Raw genomic sequence first — 26757 nt, 5'->3', positions numbered from 1 at the left:
ATCATGTTGGATGTGAATATTGATGTGTCATATCATTTCATTATTATGCTATGCATCCGATTTGTCATGTTTGCCGTATGTAGTTCTTGCCATGTCATGTCATTTCATCGTTATGTTTTGCATGCGATTTGCGATGTCATATTACATATGATTATTGTCGTGTCATGTCAAATGTCATTTCATCATTATGACTTACATCTATTTGTCATGTCATGTTGTAGCATGTGATTATTGCAATGTCATGTCATTTTATTGTCATGTTTTGCATCTAATTTGCAATGTCATTGTCATGCTACATATGATTATTGCCATATCATCTCGTTGTTATGTTTTGCATATGATTTTCTTAGCATGCTATTTGTGATTATTGCCATTCATATCATCGTTATGCATTACACTTTATTTGTCACGTCATGCTACCGATGATTATTGCCATGTCATGTCATTGTTTATTCTACATTTGATTTGGTATATTATGTTGCATGTGATTATTGTCATGCCATGTCATTTTATCATTATTTTTTGCATCTAATTTATTATGTCCAGCTGCATGTGATTATTGCCATGTCGTCATCTCGTCGTTATGTCTCGCATGTGATTTGTCATGTCATGCTGCATACAATTATTACCATTTCGTGTCATCGAGCCATCACGTCTTGCATTTGTTGTCATGTTGCATTGATTATTGTTATGTCATGTCATTTCATCCTCATGTCTTTCATTTGATTTGTCATGTCTAATTTTATGTGGTCATTACCATATCATTCTTGTACGTCATGATTGAAGTTTGCATTTGAGTTCATAGTTCTGTACGCACTTTCACACACAAACGGAATCAAGCCAATATACATGAGAAAACATTCTTGTTAATCAATAACAATGTCGAATAAGTGTTTCACAACATTTAAGATTTTTTTTAAAAAAAATTACATGTTTAGCAAATCCAATGATGAATACTTTACCTAAATTAGGTTTGCGATACCAAAAAGGCGTTATGGATTATGATCTGTCCTTCGTATAACTAAACTATTGAACCTAAGATCTTAAGTTTTTGTTTGACAAGTCCCTTTACATGAGTACCTAGTTCATTGACTTTCCCATTACTATCCGGATCGTTTGGGTGTCAATCGACTTAAGTTTACCTATATTGGTTTGTGGCGATGGCAACTCTGTTATGATATTTATATTCACGGTCATATCTTGATCCACCAGTTTGCTTGAACCTAGGGTTTGGAAAGATAGTAGGGGCTGAAGGCGATACTAGTGTAGCGACCCTTGGCCCATGAGATTCAATGTGCTATAATGTCAATTTGTGTCAACATGTAAATTAAGTGTATCATGTTATGTTATATTCAAGTATTCTCTCTATAATTCCTATTTTACCTTGTATCGTGTAAATGAGTCATGTCCAATATTGTCAGTCCTAAATTCTAGTTTCTCTTGATCATTTGAGAATAGATAGAAGAATTTTTCTTTGGGTGCCGCGTGGGATTCATTTTTCTGTAGTATGTACAAATTGGATGTATTTGGAATTCATTTTATTTGTCACACTTTTCCCTCTCATATGTTGTTTTTTTATTTCAAAGGTTCGGAAAAATGACTACCATAAAAGATTCGACCGGTTACAACATATTCAATTTTTCACTCAATAACTACCTAGCACGGGTGCACGGTGAATGTCTAATTAAGTGTAATTCAATTCCATACTTGGGCGACCTTTTAAGCTTGGACTAGCATTTTAACCGGACCTTACGGTTAAAAGAATATTTAATGAGCTCGAAATTTACCTATTTAAGGTTAGCTTACTCATCATAAAAAAAGCAAATTGCTCGGCATCACTAAGACACCTAGATTCGTGATCGGGCGGGGGGAGGGCATGGGGACACTAGTATCACAGGTGCGGGGTTCGACTCTCGCATTTGTAAGAGGCAGAGCAAAGTCAGAGAATGGAAAGAGTTAGAGATAGGAAAGATAAAAAAAAAAATATTCCCTTAATGAAAAAATTATGGATGGATCGTGGAGGAGATATAAAGAAACACAATAGATACTTATACTATGTTTAACTTTGTGAGGAAGAGTAAGGAAAATTTGAAAAGCAAATGCACAAATTTTGAATATTGACTCATCTTTGTCTCATAAAAAGTTTAAAACTCCGTTTCTTTCGCGAGAAATAAATGATCTTGAAATTATTTCTTAAAAATAATCGATTAAATCGATTACAAAAATGAATGAACGAAAAAAAATTTTCATTGATCCGCGAAAATACTTAGACACAAATTATTTATCGATAATGAAAACATTTTCGGTGTGTTATTATTTTAAGCGATACAAGTGATTATTTTTAGAAAAATATTTTTCAAATCATCTATCCATTTTCCATTAAAACTTCTGTTCACCCCATTTTCATCCATTTCCTAAACATAGATAGTAGTAGGGGTTTAATTGAAAAGGCAAAAGTATTGGAGGAGAAAATAGAAAAAGAATCCCAAAGCTTGGTTCTATTTTAGCAATTGGTACATAGATTAGGCCTAACTTGACAAAGAAGCTACCCCCCTGCCTTTTTCGGTTTTCGCTTATCTGCTTTAAAATTGACTTCTGTACGTTGACGGCTGTCTTTTCACGTACTCTCTCTGTCTCTCTCTCTCTCTGGCTCTTCACAGTGTATTTCCGACTGCTTCCGACGAAGAAGATGGACCGGCCACCGCCACTCCGCCCTCGCCCTCCCAGCCGCGGCGGCGGCGGCGGAAGAGGTGGCGGACGCGGCAGTGGGCCCCCGCCTCCTCTGCAGCAACACCAGTATCCTTACTATCCTCACGCTGGAGCCTGGACTCCTCCGGCTCTTCTCGCGACACCACAAGATGATGATCATCATCATTATTATCATTATCATCCTCACCAGCATCAGCAACATTATGTTCCGAGCAACCTAGAGTGGCTGGAGAGGATCGACTGGGCCGTCGCGAAGGCTCGGCGCGATCTCCACCTCGCCAGAGTGAGCGTCTCGTCCTGGAAGGTGTCGCAGGCCGCGGTCTTGGCTCTGCAGGTCGAGTCGTGGAGCTCCCTGGGGTTCAGCATGCAGCAAGTGCCCTCTCTTCAGAGCTTAATGGCCCTTGAGGGGAAGGTAAAGGTTCTTCGATCGTTGTTAAATTTTCGTCTCCTCTCTGTTTTTGAGACTGCTTGAAACTGTGTGGGAATGAGTCGGGGGAAATCCTCTGTTTCAAGTAAGAGGCTTTTTAAATCAGAGAACTTTGCTAAGCTTGAGTTGCATTTACTTGGATGATCTGTGATTTGCCTTTTCTCTCTACATTCTGGATTGGCAGTTTTCTTTCCTGGATTTTCCTTTTTGGGACAGGAAATATAGGACTACCGCTATGGATTTTTAAGTCAACTTCTTCGTCAAGGCCTTCCTCTGAGGTCGGGGTACTATGATGGTTAGTGGGGGCCATGAGCTCGCTGGGTCTATTGCCTTTTGCTTTTCTTTTTATTTCCTAATCATCGCGCTTAATGTGCTTTTACTGATGGAATTTTTGTATCAATTCACGGAAAATAATGCTAATGAACTCCATCCATCGTTGAATTGAGTTGTGTGTACTTTGTGGGTCGATTTAGGGGACTGTTTGCAACGACAAGAGGGGATTTCCCCAGATCTTCTATTTATTTGAATGAGATACCCATTGGGTTAAGGTAGTTTGCTTCCCGTTGCATTATCATTCCTCCCCCTGCAAGTATTTCCCAAATAAGATACTCAAATAGTCTACAAGGACCACGATTCATCATCGTCTTCTTTCCTTTGCATTTTTCATGATTGCTGAACATATGGCTGCAACGTACTCGTGGTTTCGCTTAAAAGAATGTGGGATTAATGACATAACCACAGAGAATTCATAGATACATGATCATCCAAATGGTAGAAAAGTTGAAGAAGTTAACACCCAGATAGGATATTTATTTGCTTCTATCTAGTATAAGTTACAAATAAAGTTTTATCTATGTTTGGAAGGGTTTATAAGCAGACCTGTTACCCCTCTTCCATCATTTTTAAGAACCCAAACATGTCTCAGGTTTGGAGATAGATTTATCTTGTAAATTATACACCTGTGAACAGACTTTCTTCCTTTTGACTCACTATTTGTTTAACATTTTTCAGATAAATTCATTTATCCATTGCTTTGTGGAAACCCGGAGAATCGCCTCATTGTATGATCTGGAAAGAGCAATCTGTGAAAATGAGGGCATTGAACGATTTGAAGAGCTTGCACTGGGCCCTTTTTTGCGACATCCCCTTGTTACTCATTACTTTTCCCTGAACAGTGATGTGACCGAAGTGTTCAAGATAACAAGTGGGCAGATTGTATGGTACCTTGGTAAACTCTTATCTGAACGCAAGAGTAGAGAAGGCATTGAGATTGGGGACCTCCTCAGCTTTATAGCCAAAGAGAAATCAGTCTCAGAAGTGGAAAAACTTGGAGTATGAATTCAGAGCTTGGGGTGTGTACTTTTTGTTTTTTTAATTTGTTTTAACTGTTAACAAAATTACATAGGATAAAGAAAAAAATTAGGAAAGCTGATTTATATGCAGAGTTCAGTGCTTGCTTTTGCCGTTCTTCTCATCTGACTCCTTTTATCATTGCTTCATCGACTGCTTTATAAGCTTAGAGAAGTAAGCATTTCCAACTTCTCGAGAACTGTTTTCTGTAGAAAAGAATTTGAGTCCTATTAGCTATCAAATGTTTCATCCTATGTCCTTTATGCATAGTTGTTGATAATTTTTTTTTAAGTTTATTTGGATTTTTGGACACAAAGATTAGTGATTGCACAAATTATTAAAGGACTGAGAATGTAAAGGTGCTTAATTCTACGACTTGATTTTACTGATGTTTCCCAGATTATAATTGATTTGCTTAACAAAGTTGAATCTAGAATTTAAGGATTGAGTTCTTTCAGAGCAATGGCACATATTAGTATAATTGTGTTATTTCAGTATTTAGTTGTTCTTGAAAGCTACTTTTCATAATTAGCACAGGCAAAAAGCCCTTTTCGAAGTGGAAATTTTCCTATCTTGGTTCACTACTTAAAAGTTTCCCTCTGTTATTCAGTCCTCCCGATTTTGTGTGCTAAATTCTTACAGGATGAGCAGTTAAACTTGATGATTGCAAAAGGAGCAGTTTCCTTATACGGTGAAGTTTCGTGTAGTTGAGGGTGTTCCATTTGGCAAACATATAAGCTTTTATCTATTAGAAAATGGGATGAACAAGAAATGGATTTAAAACAAACCCAGGGTGAAGTTGCGGTTTTGAGAATAGACAAACAACTCCACTTGCTTGTTTGAGGCGCTGAAATAACTGTAGAAAACAGATCTTTTTATTCATTAGACATGCGGATGACTAGTTTGCCTTTTGGAGTTCAAGTCGATGCGTCCTAGTGGATGGTCATGCATCTTTAAGTGTATCTCCTGTTTGTCAAAGCAATACACAACTGATGCATGGAAAGCATGGTGGGGCATGCTGGCTAGAACTAGGTGGTTTTGAGTTGGGGAACAGCAATGCTGGGGCAGGGGGTATAGATAATGGGGGTGATCTCTGCCTTACACTGCTGCATGTGGCCATCTTTTTGAATGCTTTTATTGGTGGCTCTGGGAAATTTTTTTTTTATTGAGGGTGGGGGGTGGGTTGCAAATGTGCTGGTGGAGTCCAGAGTGAGTGAGGACGGCACATAAAGACTTCAAGGCATAAGGAACCTGGCCGCTTCCATCATCGGACTAATCATCATAGCAACATATATATGTCTACTCTGAGCTCTGAATTTCTAATATGACCACCTTGGCTTCACATGTTATTCTAATTGAGAGTGGTTAGTTATTCTTGTACCCTCTCAATGTGCCAAATCCGTTTGGCAAGAATTTTTTTATCTTTCCTGTTGTCCAGAGATTCCTACTTACAGATGACACATTAGGTCATGGCTCCTTGATTTATGTCAGATTAGATGGAAATCGACATGAGGGATCGGTGACAAATAGCTCGTTGTATTATGATCAGATAGCAAATCATATGAGAGTTCAACCATGAGTAGTTAACCTTTCTGACAATTGTGTGGTTCCAATGCATTCGGGTGTAATGCATTCTGTAGACAATTTGTCTGGTGTATCAATTGGGATAACTACATTACGTTTGTTACATGTACTGACTTGTGGTTTATGAATGAAAGCTTTATTAATTTTTTTTCCTTTTATATTTGCAGGTGTCATATATCCTTTATCTTACATGCAAAGAGATCGGAAGCGACATGCTTGAGGACATATTTGAAGGAAGATTCTATTGGCAAGGACTTAAATTGCGTTTATTTAAGTTCAGATGATGAATTCGGTGATGACTTGTTAAATGAAGATGATGGCTGTAATCGAGATGAAAAATCAGGCCAATACATGCTCATTGACGCATCTGTAAGTTGCCAGATGATTAAGAGCGAAAATCTCACTCACTCCGAATGGCTTAAAAGAGACACGGAAGAGCGGGACATAATTCTAATGGATGGAACCAATTTCACAAAAAAGGGTAGAAAAAAGAAAGGTGCTAGACTGGTTCTGGAGCCTAGTACTATGAGGATTTTCATGAAAAAATGGAAGGAAGCGTGTCGAGCTTGTTCTCTTCCCGTGGTAAGTTCTTGGTTTTTGTTCCTTGACATGATTGATGCCATTAAGTAACAAGCTTCCATTTACAATCCATCCCTAGCTTTTCAGGTTTTGGCTATTGAGCATCTCTTCAAACTAACAATAGTAATATTCAAGTGCTTTCACTATGAATTTTTTGGGTTGAATTCATGCAATCACTCTACTATTTTACATTGATAATCCCTTAACTTGCGTGATTTTTCTCTATCTTTCTCAGCTGCCAATACCATTGGGTTACAAGTAGGGTCTTCTGTCTTTTTTATGTCTGCAGTAATAGTTGAAACTAAGTATATTTTTGGTTGCCTTTATAGCTAGGTTGTAATATAGTTGTTAAGGCTAGAACATAATGCTACTGTGGTAGTTATTGTTTTGCTTAGTTTGACATAATAGTAGTCAAGGGATAGAGATAACGTTTACGTTTTATGTCTGTTAGAATAATTAAATATTAAATCACTCCTTCATCTAGCAGTTTAAGTTTTTAGAATAGTTGGCAGTGGTCCCACAAAATCTCACATGGTATTAGAGCCGGAGGTCCCGAGTTCAAATTTTTATAGGCCCCATTTGCATCTTGAATCGAGATTAAAATTGTGAATAGTAAAGCTCATTTTTTGAATTGTGAATTGAACCGAATCGTGAATTGTAAGATTCAGCTAGTACCTTTAGAGTAACTTTAAAACAAGGATATATCGCTGAAGGGTGCCTATTAGTTACCAAAATATATATAAAAAAATGTAATAAGACATATAAACACATTATATTGAAGAAATATCATGCGATTGTTTCAGATGAACCCAAATGACCGACGTAAGAAATTCAAATGACGCATTTGCGAGTAAAATTGTGATATGCAAACATTCACATTATTGAATGTGTATAAAGCATAGTTGTTATCGTGAATCAAAATCGTAAATTTTTTATTCATGAGTTGAATAATGAATTGAATCGTTAGATTTGATTAAGTACCTAAAATAAGTACTTTGTGTCGTAGACTAAATTAACTAAAAAAATATTGTAAGATATAGAATTTTGAGTTAGAATTATGGAAAAAGAAATCTTATTTCGAGTGCAGATGATGATCCCTATGTATAAGAAGATATACTTTCAATTGTTACCTAGACATTCATTATAAAGTGCAAAATTTATTTTTTCAATCATTCTATAACTATCTAAAGTCAACATATATCGTAAAATGTGACAAAGTTACATCATTTTGATAGGTAAACATATAAAAAACTAAATCAACTGATATGTGTTGGATCGTAGATTTGTTAGTGAATCTCATATGTTCGCTTACAATTCAGGTGATTAGCGATTTACCTGGCAAAAATGCATCCCTAGGGCCTCTAATCAGATCGAAGCGTGCGGCGAATCGAGAATGGGACAATTCTGATAACTATGGTATAAAGCATAATGCCAAAACTTATGGGGCCCAAATTGTGACAACACTGGTTATAAGATACTAACTTTATATTCATATAACATGCTCAAAGTAATTATTTATATCTTAATTTATTAGTTATTAGTATAGTAGCAATCATATTTATACATACTAGATTCCTTTATAAAAAATCACAATTAGAATCAGCATAATCATCGGTAGTTCTATTACTGTAATGTTGTACTTAGAGTAGTTGTGTAAGTTCTTAACAATACAATATGAGTAAAGTGAGAGAAAACAGAGCTGGGCACTTATGGAGTAACTGTTATGGCTTTGATTGTAAAATCTTTGGCAATAATAGGGCACTATTACTGCAACTAAACAAACTAATATGTAGACTTGTGGTATAATAGACAATACTGTGTCTGAACGCTTTGTATCTGATTTAGTCATATTAATGGAATATGATTGCTTTGGCATTCATACTATCGGATACTTGGCACTTCAACTCCAAATATGTTCTTTCAGAATTTTGAGTTAGAGATTTATATGCATATCTTTGGCCTGTCACCACGTAGATCTAGTCATAGGTTGATTTCATGTTTTATCCTCTTTCATAAAACTAATATCAGCTATAGGAAATAGGAAGAGGTTGATACGCAGTCTCTCCTGCATTAGTAACTTCAAGCTTTCACCATCATGGCTCACTATACAAAACGAATGAAGGTACAGACTTACGAAGATTTTTGACTAGGTATATAATGTCAGAAAGTGTCTTAAGGCAGTAGATTGGGTGGTTAATTAGAATTCAGCATGCACAGCTTCTGAAACAAGTTCTACATGTGTTTAGGTCATGGAGGAAATGCTAAACATGTACGTACCCAGCCAGAAAAGGCGACACAAGATGGCCGCCATGCTTCCAGCATATCCCTTGATCGGGTTGTTGAATGTTGCTGTGAGTTGACCATGATTTTCCTTATTTTTCCTTTAGACTGTATATCTTTTACCTTTCGAAGTTCAGTTTCAAATTGACAGTAAACGCGGATCTCACTTTCTCCTGAAGGATATTACCTAGTTTTATTTTACACCTTGACTTCTGTGTGCTACCTGTTTCCGCTTCTTAGTTTGTTTTCTCTGCAAAGTTAAGTTTGTAGAGATGGAAGTGGGACATGAAGCTATGAGGGGAAAGAAGGATGAGGACAGAATCAGAGAGGCTGTGTCTTGTCTGAACATCTATTGGCATCTTCCATTGTTTTGAACCAAGAAACGTACTCTTAACTGCTGCTAAAATTCGAATCTTCTTATTCATAGGAACAAATAAACTAGTGGTAGCTAGTTGGTCTACCTAAAAGTACCCTTCTAATTGAGCAAACTTGTGGTATGGTTGTAGAATCTTCCTCTGACATGAAGGAATAGCATGTTGTTCTTGTTCTGGAGGAACTTAGTTAATCTGTGTTCCTTGGAGTTGCTGATAGACAGTTTCGAAATTGATACCTTCAGTTCACTATCCATTAAAGGCTTCTTCTTTTTTGTTATATAATGGGATTTTTTTTTTTTTGTAAATCCCGGTACATTTAAGTATTCAGGAAGTATCAGACCAATGTATGTCAGTTACAAGTGCGACAGGAACACTAAAGGGGGAATAAGAAAACAGAAGGAAAGAGAAACATGATAGCTCTTTCTGATCCTTATTAATGGTAGGTTTTACCTTAGAGAACTGCAGTTCTTGTTCCTCAAAGATTTGATATTCCGCCTTATGCATAAAGGAGGAGACCTTCACATCTCTTTTCCTCTTTATTTCCTTGGCGCCACTTCTACCGCTTGTGGAACCTTTTGACAGATTGTGGCATATCCCGAGATATTGTAGACAATGATATGATGTTGGATCCAATATCTGTTGCTTTTTGACAACGAAGCAGAAGATGATCCACGGCTTTTCCTGCAATAGCAACATTGACATGCTTTAGCAGTTTAAGGTAGTCTCACATTATACCTGTTAATATATTGTGAGCATGGCTTTTGGACTTGGCTGAAACAAAAACAAGGACTTTGGACGGAGCTTTGACCTCCAATATAGCTTTCATGGGAAAGAAATGTTAATCTTATTTCTCAAACCCCTATGGTATTGTTAAACATTAAATCTTCAACATACTATATTTCTTTGTCTGTCCCTTCTCTTCTGGTCTTGGATAATGGCAGTTTCTCGGAAAATGAATGAATCTGTAAGTCCCAGTCCGATTCCCCATTTAGCAGATCCACTTTACGAATCAAGTAGGATGACAGCAGATCTTCTTATCTTCTGCAATAGCTAATAATTGTGGATAATTTCAAAAAGAGCTTTATTGCGAAAACATAAGCAGCCTAGATTTTCACTCTCTGACAATTGGTACCAAACCTGAAGCCAGATGAAGTTAGAGAATCGTTGTAGCTTTTACGGTCTTGTTCCATGTGAGTTGAGGATTACAGGAATGCGTAGTAGTTATCCCAGACCTTGCTTCCATGATCTTGTCCTAATAGAGCTTGAGCGAAAACTCTAATACTTTTCCACCAAATAAAATTCCAAAATTTCTCAAACATGCATTCCCTCTCTACCTTTCCTCCCCACCAACTTCCTTCTGAAGGAGAAGGGTTCCAAATAGCATCCCACTGGACCTGGTGAAAGTTATGAGCCTTCCAATAAGAAAATCTGTTGGTGGCTTCTTTTCTTCTATTTTGTATAGACATTACAATGCATAAATGAACGTCCAAGGGAGAGCATCATCAATGGAGATATTGTAGTTAGTGTTGCAACAATGCTCAGCCAGGAAAAGCAGTTTAAACCAACTTGATAGGGTTGTCACCATCCATGCATTCTTAATATGCCTCCAGTTGTCTGCTCCATGATTTCATTAAATTATTCTATGAAGCTGAAAATTTTGGTTATGACTCGATGCCCATTGTATCAAGAAACAGGGTTTGATTAGGCTTAAAACACGAATTGGCCTTTTTTATTCAAAATTTGAATTAAAAAATATATTAAAGTTAAGTGCATGCCGCAAGATTTGGGAATGTTTCAGGTTTTTGAGATCAAATAAAGATCAAGTGCATGCGATCAAGTGCATGCCGCAAGATTTAAAAAAAGCAAAATTAATTTCAAACACACCCAATTTAAAGCCTTGTGGTGAAGCAAGAGAGTATTTTGCAGATTGTCTGAACCGCTGAATTTGTGACGATTGGCATGAGTACTCCTTCGGTGGCTTTATTACGTTGCACTATCTAAAACATTTGTGGAAGGGCTATTTTTTTAGCAAACTTCTAGTCAAAACTTTGTCGACCTTTTTTATTGGTTGGACAACATTTTATTCATTTATTTGATATCATATCATCAGTTTACAGGAGTCAGTTTTCATGGCTGCTCTTATGATTGTATTACCAGTAGGTTACGTCTTTTTCCTGATTGCAGGTAACTTGTATCAAATGTGGAATGTTGGAAGATGAATATGATGCTATTGGTAAACAAATGTTGAATGGACTTATTCTGTCGACCCCCCTACCTGTAAGCAAAGATACACAAGAAAGTGTAGAGAGTGCAACCGACAAAGCTCAGCACAGTGCAGAGCATACAAAAAGTATTATCTTAAAGCATGCATTCCTGAGTCATTTATCCATTATTGGTTCTTAATTTGTATAATTGCAAGTGATTCAGTCAAACAGTTGTCTGAAAGCATGTGTTTTTGACTGTTCCTTCTTTTCTTTGTTCTTGCATCCATCTAACTTTTGTGTTCAGTATACCATGCACACAAGTACATTAGATCTTTCTCTAGGGCAATGTTATAGAGACAAGCAAGCATAATTGGCATTTGCACGAGAATAGCATGCCTTATTAATTTCACATGGAGCAATATGCAAATTGCAACTTTTTATCTTTGATCTTGAATAAATCACAAGGCTATATAACGGAATAGAAGTTACAACCATTTAAAATGGAGGAGATTAGTAGCATGTAAAATTGAAATAGTGGGTTGCTTGAAATACTTTTAGTTACCAAGTTTTTATTTTATTTGGGGTATTTGAAGAACTTTACATTTCAAGGTTTTACCTGTAAAATTGAAAAAAAGGGTTGCTTGAAGTACTTTTGTTAGAATCAATATTTTGGCTTCATAAGTAATATCTTACTTGGTCACTTCATCTGATAGCTGATTATATGTGTAATTGATTTAGTTTATTTGTGTAAGGTTTGCCTTAACTAGAAATCTCATCTCTTTAAATATACATTTGATAAACATAATGCCCCATTAGTCTCATCTGTTTAATATTAACATGGTAACATAGCACATGCCAAAGTTTCAAATCCCGGGGATCCCTCCTATTTTTTATTTTGCTTTCTTTCCTATTTTTCTATCACTGAATTCTGTCGTTAGTTCTTTGTTTGACGTTGTTACATTTGCATGCTGTGTTTTTTGTGACACGCAATAGGGAGTGCTAAGGATATGCCCAATATAAATTATAGATGAGTTTTGCTGATTTCTTAAGCTTTTGGAAAGAACAATCATTTAACATCATCATTTTGCAAATTTGACAGAATTTTGTAATGTTATATATAGACGGCCTGGATTTGAAGTACTTGTTTGATTAAATGAGTGGTTCAGATAAAATTTAGACAATTGAAGACTTTATGTAATGACCAAGAATGTTTATAAAAATAAATGATGTGGAAAATGATGACATCCCTTCATGTGTGTAAGAACTTCATTTGGGTAAATTTTTACTATTGATGGCGGCAGTGTGGTTAATACGGAATAAATGTTTGAGTAAAGAGTATTTGCATGATTATGGAGGAGAAAGTTGGACAAACAACATGCATGAGTTGACTGGAAGCTATGGAGCTGGCTATAAATTAGAACGAAGTTGTAGGACTAGATTTATATAGGTTTTTCTTGATATATGACATTTGGAAGAAATTTTATTAATCTTTACATCTTTAATTGGGCTACCTTGCCCTGGAAGCATTGAATATTGTGGGCTATCTACTATTCATCAAGGTACTGACTTTTCAATTTTAGATTGAGATATATTCATGTATATTTGACCCCCTGAGTTTCTCAAGGGCAACAGACTGAATGATCTTTCGGAAATGTGCTCGATTGAAAATCTACCCAGGTGGCTTGAATGCTGCTGCGGCTGGTTCATTGTTTACCTTTATTCTCCATATTTTTTTTCTGAGATGTCACACACTTGTGCAGTTGCTGATGCTGCGGTGTTTTTTCATAGATGAATCTCGTGACATCATCTACCTCTTTTTCAATTGATAGGTGTCACTGTTGAAGACATTGCCAGAGAAATTGGTGCTTATTATCAGCTTGATCATGAAAAAACGAGCAACAACACATCAGTTCTGGAGATTAGAGTTAATTTGTTGAGAAAGCTTGTTGACTGTGACTCTTGGCTGGCAAAGCAATTTTTCGTTCGTGAATTTGAGTCACTTGGTTATGGAGAGTTTTTCAGTTTCCTGACAGAACACATATCTCTTATGCCTACCGGGCTGAAACAGTTCTTGCATGGTGACATTTATGAGAAGTCCCACTTTCAGGTTTGTATGCTGCAGCATCAGTTGATGGTCCTAATATCACAAGCATTGAATAGCTTGTGGGACGGTGAAGTAGTGACCAAAGAGATGATTTCGACATTGCTTTTGAAGCAATTCCCCAATCTCAGTTTTAAAATGGAAGTTCGTTCAGTGGAAGACTTTTTAAATATTGTTGGGGAGTTAAGAGGTGTCGCAATGTCAAAATGCGTCCTTTTCTCTCAGACATTGATGGGTGCCCATGGTCAGGCTATGCTGGCGCTTGATGATGATTATGCAGTAGAACTTGAAACCATTGGTAAAGGAACTGATGTCTCGCAGAAAATAGGAAAATTGGAATCAGTCTCATCTCAGGATGCAATTGAAGTCTTACTAAAGGCGCCAATGCTGTCAGATTTAAGTCGTTGGTCACATTGGGACATTAAGTTCGCTCCACGTCTTGGCCCTCTTGTAGGATGGTTGTTGAATGAGGTTAATAGAACAGACTTCTTGTGTTTAGTGACAAAAGACGGTAATGTGATCCGGATTGATAGTTCAGCTAGCGTGGATTCATTTCTGCAATCTGTCCTTCTATCATCACCTTTCCAAACAGCGGTTCAGTTGCTCTCTTTGTTCTCAATACTTGGTGGACAAAAACATGTCCCTCTGTCTCTTTTAAAATACCATGCACGTCGAGCATTTGAAGTCATCTTGAAAGATCATCTGGAACATAAGGAAGTGACCGATAGCTGGAAATTTCAGATGCAAGAAAAAGCAGCTGGTATGTTAAAGCCGTTAGATGAAGTTTGTGCTAGTAGATCATTGAAGAATTCCACTGGCACATTTAATGGATCGCTTGTTGCATCAAGATATTTTCTTCAATGCCTCGGTTATATTCCTTCAGAGTTTCGTAGCTTTGCTGCTGATGTGTTGCTATCTGGTATGCAGTCAGTCATTAAACATGTACCTTCAACCATCTTATCAGAATGTAAACTTATGGAGGAACGAGTCATGCTTCATGAAGTGGGACTGTGTCTTGGTGTTGTGGAGTGGGTTGATGACTACAATGCTTTCTGCTCCTCCACTGATGATGAGATGTGTAAGCCCTGTGAAGCTCCATCGTTCAAAGCTGACACCTCTAAGTCAAGCACAGGCTCACTGTCCGCTATTTACAATCCGCAAAAATCATCTCCTGCAGAAGTCTCTCTTGTTTCTAAGGGTCAGAGTAACATATGTAATGAAATTTGTCATAGTTCTGATAGTCCAGAAGTCTGCATAGATAAGAGTCTGGCACGAAATGAACCTGTTGAATATGAGGATGCTTACTCAATCGTTGAATCTATCAGGCGAGAAGAATTTGGTCTTGATCCTAGTCTTTCTAGTACAGAAAGTAACTTGTTGAAAAAGCAACATGCCCGTCTGGGGAGAGCGCTTCAGTGTCTTTCCCAGGAGTTATACTCTCAGGATTCTCACTTTCTTCTTGAGTTAGTAAGTTCACTGTTGTTTTTCATTAATCTTTGTTTTTCCTCTCCAGTAGCAGTCATCTTTTAGCAAGATAGTACTATGAGTTTACAATATCTATTTGCCCCATTGGATGCCCGCTTATGCTTTTACTTTAGTTGTTTGTTTGATTCATGGTCAGTGATGATCATTTGTGGTCACGTCGTTCATCCATTCTTGTCAAGTTCCTTGGGTATTAATATGTGCCCATACAAGCATGGACAAACAAGGGAAACTGAGTTAAGTGAACATCAATGTTTTTCCAACAGCGTAAGCCGCATGTCTACTCTTGGTTTGCTGAAGCCTCAATTCTGCCTAGTGACTACTGAGTACCTTAGTGGAGCAATTAATGACATCATTTTACCCAATTGATTATTCACACAAACAAATCAAAACCTAGTCATGTGCATAGGAGAGAGTGGCCTTCCTTATCCATGTTGTGATACGTTAAAAGAGTGTATTGGTTTTCTTTACTATGCATCGAAGTCAAATAACGCTTATAGTATGTATAAGAGCAACTTGATGGACTTTATCGTAGTTTGATTAGTCAACACATGCCAAAAATATTAAGGAAACTAATGACTAGATTTAGGTGTGGCAAACTTTTTATGCTTCTGCTGAGGAAGATGACATCTAGTTCAATTATGCTAAAAAAATATGAACATGAATAATTCCAGCTTATGCTGCAAATTTTCATTTCTGCTCTTTATTTTAAATGGACAGGGATTTATATTTTAAACCAGAAAAATAAAGCTGATTACATTTCATTGCTCTAATGGGACTGGTTGTCCTTTCTTTTTGCTGCAGGTTCAAAATGCTGATGATAATACCTATTTAGAAAATGTTGAGCCAGCTCTTGTATTCATTCTTCAGGATTCAGGCATCATTATTCTGAATAATGAACGGGGCTTTTCTGCTCAAGACATTAGAGCACTATGTGATGTTGGCAATTCTACGAAAAAAGGAAGTGCTGGATATATAGGGAAAAAAGGCATTGGTTTCAAATCAGTATTCCGTGTAAGTAAAGATAGCCTAATACAATGCCATCATATCCTTTTCTTTTGGCAAACCCCGTACCTCTTTTATTGCATGACCCCAAAATGGGTTGGGGATTGAATATGCCTGAAAAATGGATTTGAAGAAAAAATACAGAAAGGCAGCAATGAGATTGCACTATTATATGAATGTAGTCTCATTTCATCTAATTGCTTAAGCTTTTGGGCTAGAATTTTTATATGGTATCGGTGCCAAGTCTAAAGTCTTCATGTCACCATTCAACTTGTTAGAATAATTAACTACGACTTCATCTAACAGCTCAATTGCCTCCCCAGTTAAATGTGTCCATCGTTAGTACTAGGTAAAAAGATCAGACTAAGCGTGAGGGGAGTGTTAGAATAATTAAATATTAAAACTGCGCCTTTATATAAGAGCTTAAGCTTTTAGAATAGTTGGCAGTGGTCCCACAAAATCTCCACAAAATCTCACACATCTAGATAGTATGCAAATAAAGCTATCAATTGTCATTGCAAATTACTCTTATTGCATCTTGAAAGAGCTTCACCAAAGAAATTTAAATTCTTCTGCAGGTTACTGATGCACCAGAGATTCATTCCAATGGGTTTCATGTAAAGTTTGACATAAGTGAGGGACAAATTGGTTTTGTTTTGCCAACTGTAATACCCCCTCTCGATCAGAACGTGCTAAGAAAGTTAAAATCTGCTAGTTCTGATCAGTTTGATACTAGCTGCTGGAAAACTTGCATTGTTCTTCCCTTTAGATCGGATTTGTCAGAAGGAACAGGAAGGTATAATGTCATATCCATGTTTTCAGAAATTCATCCAGCCTTGCTACTATTTCTTCATCGTCTTCGGTGTATTACATTCAGAAATATGCACGATGATTCACTTGTTGTCATGAGAAAGGAAACATCTGGTAATGGCATCATTAGGGTTTCATATGGTAAGGAGGAAATGAATTGGTTTGTTGCATGCAAGAAGTTGCATGGGAATATTGGTCGTTGCAATTTCCAAACAACAGAGATAGCCTTGGCGTTTGGACTTAAAGAATCAACAGATGGAAATTATATCCCATGTCTTGATATGCAACCTGTTTTTGCTTTTCTTCCTCTAAGAACTTATGGTCTGAAATTTATACTACAAGGTGATTTTGTTCTTCCCTCATCTAGAGAAGAAGTTGATGGGGATAACCCTTGGAACCAATGGTTGTTGTCGGAGTTTCCTGATTTGTTCGTGAATGCAGAGGGATCTTTCTGTTCTCTTCCCTGTTTCAGGGACAATCTAGGAAAAGCCGTGACAGCTTACATGAGCTATGTTCCATTGCTCGGTGAAGTCCATGGATTTTTTTCTAGTCTTCCCCGAACGATCATCTCTCAGTTACGCCGCTCAAAATGTCTACTTTTGGAAGGAGATGATGCGACATGGGTGCCTCCTTGCACAGTTGTCCGAGGTTGGAATGAAGAGGCTCGAGTTCTTTTACCTGATCATTTGCTTCAAGAGCATCTTGGCCTAGGATTTCTAAAGAAAGACATAAGTCTATCTGATCCTTTGGCAAGGACATTGGGGGTCGAAGAGTATGGCCCAAAACTTCTACTTCAGATTATAACGTCTTTATGCCAGAAAAAGGATAGCCTACCATCAATGGGTTTGTCTTGGTTGTCTGCGTGGTTGAATGCAGTTTATAAAATGTATGTGCATTCAGCACAAGCATCACGAGACCGTGGAATGGACGCAGATATCATAGAAACCCTCCGTAAGCTTCCTTTTATTCCTCTCTCTGATGGTACATTCGGCTCTGTGGATGAAGGTACGATCTGGCTGCACTTTGATGTATCTGGGAATGACAGTGAGCAGGGAATGGATGCTTTCCCAATGTTATATGCAAAACTCCGCATAGTAAACCCTGCCTTTGTAACTGTGTTGGATGCTGATAGCTATCGTGTAGACATGTCTTCAAAGGAGAACGTCATCAAGATGCTCCTTATTGTGGGTGTGCAACGTCTATCTACACATGAAATAATGAAGGTGCATGTCTTGCCTTCTATATGTGATGACAAAAGTGCAAGTTGGGACAAGAATCTGATGACAGAATTTCTCTGCTTTGTATTTATCCACCAACAATCTAGCTGCCCTAGTTGCCATGTTGAAAGAGATTTTCTGATAACAGAGTTGAGAAACAGAGCTTTCATTCTAACAAATCAGGGCAACAAAAGACCGATTGAGGTACCGATCCATTATGGTAAAGGATTTGGAAGCTCTTTTGACCTCCGTAAATTGTTCAACAACATTCAAATGGAATGGCATGAGGTAGACACCATCTACTTGAAGCATTCTTCAACTAAATCTATTGTCAATAGAAACAAAAAGTGGAAGATGTTTTTTGAAGAAATAGGCATCACAGAGTTTGTGCAAGTTGTTAAAATTGATCGAAGAATGATTGATATGCCCGATACATGTTTTGGGAAGGCAGGGGCGGAAAGAGACCATGTCTCCTCAGGATCTGTAGCTGAAGATTGGGAATGCACTGAGTTGGACCATTTATTGTCCTTGTTGTCAACAAGTGGAAATCGCGCTGGTTGTAAATTTCTCTTGGAGGTTTTTGATAAATTGTGGGATGATTGCTTTAGCGACAAAACCATAGGTTACTTGAACAATGAGTATAATGGGAATAGGACACCCGTCAAATCTTCATTCCTAAACAGCATCTGCGGTGTTCCATGGGTTGTTTCATGCATGGATGACAAACTTCACTATCCCAAGGACTTATTTTATGACTGTGATGCTGTGCACTCTATTTTGGGTTCTTTCGCTCCTTATGCTGTTCCAAAGGTTAGTTTTATTTCGGATTTGATTTTGCTGATTACTTTTGATGCATCAGGAATGTCCAGTGTTAGACTCAGGTCTAAGCATTTGGCCATTGACTTCTTTCTTGCTCATGTTCTCGTTATCCAATTTCAGGACCTCACATTTGTGATAGGGGGATCCAATGTGCAAATAATTTTGTCGATATAGAGATAGTTTTAGGCTTACTAGGATCTACTTTTGATAATTGATTGTCTATTTAAACTTTATGCACCTTTTGATAATTGATTGTCTATTTAAACTTTATGCACCTTCTCTGCATGTCCTTTTCCTTACTCCTTTTTTAAAAAAGTGAAACAATCATGAAAATACCATTGAAGGTTTTTGGGTGGGAGCATTTGACTGTCTGGTCTTTGGGTAGGAATGTAAATATAGACATCTAATGATTGGAAAATGTTACGAACTAATGGCATCTACTAGATACAAGTAAACCCTGAAAAAGAAAACGAGAATGCACAAGAGGGAATAATAGAAAAGAAGCAGTCAGTTCTGATATATCTCAATATTGTTGGGAATACCTTGGATTCAGGAACAGGATCAGGACTCATAATTTTGTTTATTTACACGCTTAATTAATGCAAAATATTTGTCCTCCAATGTCAAAACTTACACATGGATAGAACCTTGGAAATAGTGCTAGAGTCGATAAAATAAATAAAAGTGGACTGAATCATGAATTTACATTATCATGGATATCAGCATTCAGGGGCCATCTGTGGCTCCATAGACCTAGTAACCTGCAGTAACTGCAAACATTACTCAGTTCAAGAAAGAAATATAGTAAGGACTGATATTGATGTTACTGCAGTGCGACTTTTTAATGTAATGCCACCACTTGATGTTGGTACTTTGACTTAACAATTATAAATTATAATGGCCTCTCTGTTGCTTCGTGTCTTGATGTTGTGCAAAATAACTGTCTAGTATAAATAAACCTGGCTGTTGAGGACTTTGGTCAATAACTATGAAGCAATTGTTCAACAGGTGAGAAGTGTGGCTCTTTTACATGATATTGGGTTTAAGACCAGAGTTACGGTTGAAGATGTTGTGCAAATACTGAGAGTCTGGAGAAGATCAGAGACCTCTTTTAAGTTTAGGTACCAAATCACATTCAAGGAAATTCTTTTTCTTTTTTTCTTCTCGTTTGATAAGTTGTGAACGTGTATTAAAAGTAAAAAGGTAATCCAAGTATACAGGATGTTTGCAAAAATATAAAGCAGAAATAACACAGGAAATTCTCTCTTTGCCCTGCTATTGAAATGTCATTCACAACATAAACGTTTGCTTTTCTCTCCCGTTTTATTGTTCTGCGTTTGTTGCTGGCCTGAGGTCTGAACTCATTATTTCATTTTGTGCAGTCCCAAATATTTTTCTTTGTTTAATTCATTTATTCACCATCTATGCTATATGGACTCTTCGATTTTGGAAAAGAAAATGTCTAATGATTTTAGCTGTCAAGTCATGGTAGCTATTAACTCTATTATTGAGAGGGTTTTTTTCCTGGCGTGGAGAAATGGAAACTATAATACTTTAAGATTGGCCCATACTGATTCTCGTATTGCAAGCTTGTATTGTTCCTATCAATTTCATAAGTTCGGTATTTAATAAGCTGGGTAATGGAACTTTCTCAGATAACATTATTGTAATGGAACTTTCTTAGATAAAATTATTTATTAAGTTGTCCTTTTCTGCTCTTTTTTTAACTCTCTCGAGGTCATTGCAAAGCTTTGATGAGGTTGTTATCTTCCCTTCCGTCTTTATACCCTCCCAATCATTTTGTGAATGTGCTTCCGATTCATTTATTTGAAATTGAGAACTGCTCTTTATTGGACTAGTATAATATATATTTCTTGCTCCAAATTAGGAAATGCATAGCATGTTATTGGTATAAAAGAACTATCTCCCAGTTACCAAAGTAAATGTTGCTTTTGTTTAAAACTGTTAAAAAATCAACCTAAAAGTTTAAGCTGTCGTCAGGTATAAAAGTTTTTCCGGCTGACTCTTGGAATTTTGACAACATTTCATCTCTCCTGCTGTCATGATTGCTTGCAGGGTGCCATCTTTTGGCTCTATGAAGATATCTAGATAAATTGTCCACCAAATCTTTTGCTGATTATTTAGCATTCTGGATTAACTCCATATATGGTTCATTTGAAGAAGGCTTTCTTTCCTTGTTTCTACTGTTAAATTGCTATTCGATGAGATAGTTGACTTTTTTCTTCTTCTCGTGCCAGTGTTGCACAAATGTCAAAAGTGTACACTTTCCTATGGAAAGAAGTTGATACTTCAAAGAAGAACATTGTTGAAGATCTCATCTCAGAGCCATTTATATTCTTTCCTTCTTTATGTGCCTCTGGGGTCCAGGATGTTGTGTTCGGCTCATTTTTATTGCCAAAAGAAGTTTGTTGGAATGATTCAATTGAGTTTTTGAACCAAATGGAAGAAAATGATTCCGAGTCTGGTACAGTTGGAGCAAAGCATTGCCTGTTGAGCAGGACATTGTGCAATATATATCCAGGCTTGCGGGATTTTTTTGTCAATATATGTGGGGTTGACGAGATTCCTTCTTTCCAAGATCATTTTCAGAATTTTCTCCATCTATCAACTACCGTTTTGCCTTCACAGGCAGCAAAATATGTATGTACAACTACAAGTTGTTTATTTATGGTTCATTGAGGTGTCACTGAGTAGCCCATTTTTTGGCTTTATGCATCAGGTTTTCAAGGTTTTCCTGAAGTTGGTAGATGAACTGAAATGTGGAAAGGTTAGTTCTGAAGATACTTTACAAGTTAGTGGATATCTTAAAAAATCAGATTATACCGTGCTTCCCACCATTCGTAATAGATGGGTTTCTCTGCACCCTTCCTTTGGACTTGTGTGCTGGTGTGATGATGAGAAGTTAATGAAAGAATTTGGGAATTTGGATAAAATTGAACTTCTACATTTTGGGGAGTTCGTTGATGATGAAAGAGAGATGATTTATGTCAAACTACCTCTTCTCATGCATGCTCTGGGGATTCCTGCATTTTCCGAGGTAATTTACTCACTCGCAACTGTATTTCACAATGTATTATGGAAGGTTCTGTCTAGATTCGGGTAGGAACTAGGGAAGTATAGTTTTGAGGTCCACTTATATCCATTTTGCATTCACACAGTACTAATAATGCAATGTACTTGCCTGAGGGATTTTATCATGACATATATGTTTTTGACAAGGATCGCTTTTTAGATGTAGCTTCCCTAGCTTTGCTGGAATCATTTGAACCACTTGTGGTTTTGGCCAGAATTTTACTCTCCCTCATATACAATAGGGTCTTGTTAACAAGTACCCCCATAGCACTTTTTAACCACACCTAACAAAACAAAATATCTTCACTTTCAATACAGTAGTTGTGCATAGCATGAGGAAAACGGTGCTTTGGAAATGACAAAGTTTCTTTATTTGGATGTTTAACAAGTGCCCTTCGGGCACTCATTAACAAAATCCAATACAATAATAATTTACAGTGGAATATCGATGTGATGAGCAATGTCTTGGACCCAAATTATTCAGAAATGTGCTAAAGAATGTTCCTTGGCTATGTTTTTATCTATGTTCCTTATAGAGGCACAAACAGTGAGCTAAAGAAGAGCTTATTTAGAAGTAAGAATGTACAATGTTTATCAATGCAATTGCATCCGTGAAGTTCTTTTCACCGTTCCAAAAGTACAAAGTTCTGGACATCCATCTGTAGTGGTATTATTAGAAGAACCTTGACATAATAAAACGACTTAGATGAGTGAACTTGGTGAATTTGTTGTCTCAGCAAGAAATTTCGAGATTCGATGGTGCGGTACCACCTAGCATGGCCAAAGCGACTGAACTAGGAAATGTTTCTTCAACTTCTTAAATGAAGGATCACCAAGTCTAAGGCTACGATCAATATGCAACGCTATGACTAGAAACATCCACAAGAATAAGTCTTCAGCTATATTGATAGGATCATTTACTTCTGGCCTTGTACTTATCTTCCTCATCTTCAATTATATAGCAACATAGCCTATCAAGCCTCTTCCCACTATTGAGGTGGGCTTTTAGTATACACGATCGTTCCTGATTAAGTAGTATATCCTTTAAGAGAATACAAATCATTGTTCTTTAGCATAAAAAAAATGACTAGGCGATGTCATTTTATGTTCAGGATATGGGAGAGATGGAGTAGTTAGAAAGAAGATACTTTGAAAAGAGTGTCTAGCACATCTCAGCGTTTGATGGTGCACATTTGGTGCTGTTAGAATATTTAAATAATAAACCATGCCTTGATCTAACAAGCTTAAGCTTTTAGAACAATTGACAGTGGTCCCACTAAATCTCACATGGTATAAGAGCTAGAAGTCCTGAGTTTGAATCTTTCCATATCCCATTTGCCTTCCCAATTAAATATTTCCATACTTAGTACTAGGCAAAAAAACCAGACTAAGCGTGAGGGGGAGTGTTAGAATATTTAAATAATAAACCACGCCTTGATCTAACAAGCTTAAGCTTTTAGAACAATTGGCAGTGGTCCCACCAAATCTTACAGGTGCTTTGCTAAGTGGTGCTGTGTTGTAGCTCAAGTTACAAGAAGATTTAGCCGAGTGATATTTCCATATGATCTAGTGATTAGTGGAGAAATTTTTTTTTATAAGTATATGATTGTAGGGTGGAAATAACTCTTTTTACTATATGTTATGTGTGAAAACTATTAAATTCTACAGAAATCTTAAAATAGAACCTAACAACAAATAGTGGAAAAGATTCGTTGAGCTGCTTCACAAAAATAAGCTTTTGGGTTTCTAAACTTTTCCCCTGTTTGGCTTTCAAAAGTCTGTCAACGCTGTACTGGAGTATCTGTAATTTGTTTTAAAGCAAAAGCATCTTACCCAAAACACTGCCAAACAGGAACAAAGAAGGGTGCCAGGTCTGGCAGTGTTTCCATTTATCAGAGTGACCTTGGGGAATGATTTTATTGCATATTACTTGAGAAAAGAACCAAGAAAACATTATGATCAGTAAGCCCTTGTTGACCAAGATATTTTTTTCATGTGAATGTTCAGTGAGCAGTGACCAAGGTTTAAATGATATTAGAATGGGATACAAAACGAGGCAATGAGTCTAGAGTGACATGAATGTTAATTTTGCTGTAGATAGTTGTCCTAGATATGTAGAGACACCATGCAAATTTTGTCGAATGACCATATCAAGTTCAGCATCTAGAATTGTTTTCTGGATTGAAGTATTTGGTATACTAAAATGGATATAGGAACAATCGTATATACGAAAGTACTTTAATTCCTACACTACTTAAAACTTTTTCTGAAGTAATATTGTGTTTTATTTGCCAAGTGGAGTTCTGGGGATTTAAACTCTTGTTCCAAGAAAGTTGATTTAAATTGGCTCCTTTATTGGAGATTTCATATCAAGCATTAGCTTATTGTTAGTTATTTATAATGGCAAATTCTTGACTAGCAAGTCCATCACAAATGCATTATTGAAATCATATGCTCTGGGACTGTGAGATTGTCATGCAAACTACTCATCATCTTATTTTCTTTCTCACACTTAGCATTTATGCAGGTTGTAACTCGTGAAGCTATATATTACGGTCCAATGGATTCTAGCTCCAAGGCTTCTTTTGTAAACTGGGTTCTTCCTTATGCTCAGCGTTATATATACTTTGAACATCCCAACACATATGCCAAACTTAAACAGTCTGGATTTTCTAATCTGAGTCATTTGCATGTTGCTGTTGTGGAGAGGTTACACTATAGGAATATCATAAGGGATTTGAGCATTGCTTCTGAAAAGCGATTGGAGACCACAGCAGTTCTCCAGGTATGTCCTAGGAATTTATGTATGTTCTGAATGTTTCTTCTTTTCTTTGTTTAACCAAAGAAAATGTAAAGCAACCTACAAGCGTGGTATGGATGGAGGACATTTACATTTCTTACCTTTCTTTTCGTTATATGTATGTCTCTTGTACAGAATGAGAATATCACTTTGCGACATCAAATTGAAATTTGATCCAACTCCAAAACTTGTTGGGGTCATCTGATTTTGGACATGTTTAATCTGTTACATACTTGTGATTCGCATCGTTCTGATGCTGTTTAGTGTCTAGACCATTTCTATGAATCATTGTGAATCAAATAGGGGAAATGTTGATCAAGCAGTATAGGCCCACATTCTTATGACCTAGAAGCATGAGCTTCCTTGTTAAGTATTACAATGACTCCCTTGATTTTGACAGGGTAATACTTTATTTGTCACTCCGGAGTCCAATTCTCATTTCTTGTACATGGAGTTTTCTCGTCTATTCTTTGATGGCGCTCCCAACATTCACTTGGCAAATTTTCTTTACATGATCATAACAATGACAGAATCAGGTTATCGAGAGGAGCAGGTAGAGTCTTTCATCATGAATAACCAGAAGGTACCAATCCTACCGGGTGATGAACCCATGTGGGCCATTTCATCAGGATATTGGTGTGAGGATGATGGATTATTAGAGAACAGCAGCTTTTCAGCAAGAAGAAAAGTGCCAAAATCCTTTCAGGCCAAGAGAAGGGCAGGATTTACCTCAACTTGGCCTCCTTTAGACTGGAAAAGTGCACCAGGGTCAGCTTATTCTCCTTATTGCCAAGTTAAGACACGAGCAGTGACTGCAACCACAAGTACTTGCTCGCAAGTGATAAAGGAGGATGGTCATGAATTAACTAGAGAAAGTGGTGGCGGCCATGAGATGATTATTGATTTTACCACTGAAGATGTAGCAACAGTTTCTCCGATCGAACCTTCAGTTTCCGATAGAGCAACAGATGTCAGCAATTTGTATTCTTGCACAGATGTCTCAGCTCATCATACTGATATGACTCCAGTGTCTGATCTGCCTGACTTCAATCCACCTCAGTTGATTGGGAGAACAATGCTCAATATCGGCACGCCTGATCCAGAACAAGCAATGTTAGTGGGTAAACGAGGAGAACTCGTCGCTTTCAAACATCTTGCCAAGAAATTCAGTCGGAGTTCTGTCAAGTGGGTCAATGAAGATGGCGAAACTGGTCTACCCTATGACATCACCGTAGAGGATGGAGAAGGAATGCGATACGTAGAAGTCAAAGCAACTCAATCAGAGGAGAAAGATTGGTTCTCCCTGTCAGCAAATGAGTGGCAATTTGCAGATCAGAATGGTCGCAATTTCAGCATAGCACATGTCATTTTGGTAGGCCACAGCAGAAGCAAAATCAAAATATTTTCAAATCCAGTTGAACTCTGTCGCTCCGGGAAGTTGCAATTGGCCATCATGATGCCAAGCTAGCCTTTATGCCCTTAGTGGCTCGGCTTGTGTCGAGTCTCTCATGCCTTAATTAAGCGGTGTATGTAGTGACACCGAACAGCCACTTTTAATATCGGATATTAGATGCTCTAAGCAAACTTTACTTGATTTTCTTAAATTAGTATATCGTCATCTTTCTTTTTGTTTGCTTTCACTTAAGGTATGATTTGGTATGTATGTATGTACTTATGTATACACGTATGTAATTTTTGATTGGATGGTGGAATGGTTGGCTATAAATAAACACTAGTGTTGGCACGCGCGTTGTCTTACGTGCCAAGAAGAAGAAATCTTTTATTTTTATTTTTTATTTTTTTTGCAGAATTTAGTGATTATTTAATTGAAAGTGTAGTAGAGAGTAAGATATGTGAATCGCGTGGTTATGAGATGATGAGAACGTAATGGGTAATTTTAACTTTTCATGCAAGGGCAATTTT

At 37.2% G+C, this 26757-nt stretch overlaps 1 protein-coding gene across 4 annotated transcripts; it reads left to right on the top strand.

Moving 5' to 3' along the window:
- The first annotated feature begins 2582 nt into the window (after window positions 1-2582).
- LOC115683084 (protein NO VEIN-like) lies at window positions 2583-26474 on the top strand. Of its 4 annotated transcripts, none has more exons than XM_056319795.1 (13): window positions 2583-3121; window positions 4148-4488; window positions 6238-6652; window positions 8896-9000; window positions 11488-11653; window positions 13337-15075; window positions 15895-16104; window positions 16674-18932; window positions 19950-20062; window positions 21200-21602; window positions 21682-21999; window positions 24562-24819; window positions 25365-25525. In XM_056319795.1, exons 3-13 carry the CDS (start codon window positions 6422-6424, stop codon window positions 25389-25391), a joined length of 5829 nt encoding a protein of 1942 aa, XP_056175770.1. In that variant the 5' UTR covers window positions 2583-3121; window positions 4148-4488; window positions 6238-6421; the 3' UTR covers window positions 25392-25525. The 4 variants fall into 4 exon arrangements, with proteins under 4 accessions (XP_056175770.1, XP_056175763.1, XP_056175768.1 ...); XM_056319788.1 differs by having other exon boundaries at window positions 2589-3121; window positions 25235-26474; XM_056319793.1 differs by lacking the exons at window positions 2583-3121; window positions 4148-4488 and adding exons at window positions 9193-9742; window positions 9886-10021 and having other exon boundaries at window positions 6637-6652; window positions 25235-26474.
- Window positions 26475-26757: the final 283 nt, after the last annotated feature.

Source organism: Syzygium oleosum, unplaced genomic scaffold, assembly GCF_021117445.2.
Source record: "Syzygium oleosum isolate NSW1041296 unplaced genomic scaffold, Sole_v2.1 Sole_v2.01, whole genome shotgun sequence".
Classification (NCBI taxonomy): Eukaryota; Viridiplantae; Streptophyta; class Magnoliopsida; order Myrtales; family Myrtaceae; genus Syzygium; species Syzygium oleosum.
This window is presented reverse-complemented; position numbering and strand designations above follow the sequence as displayed.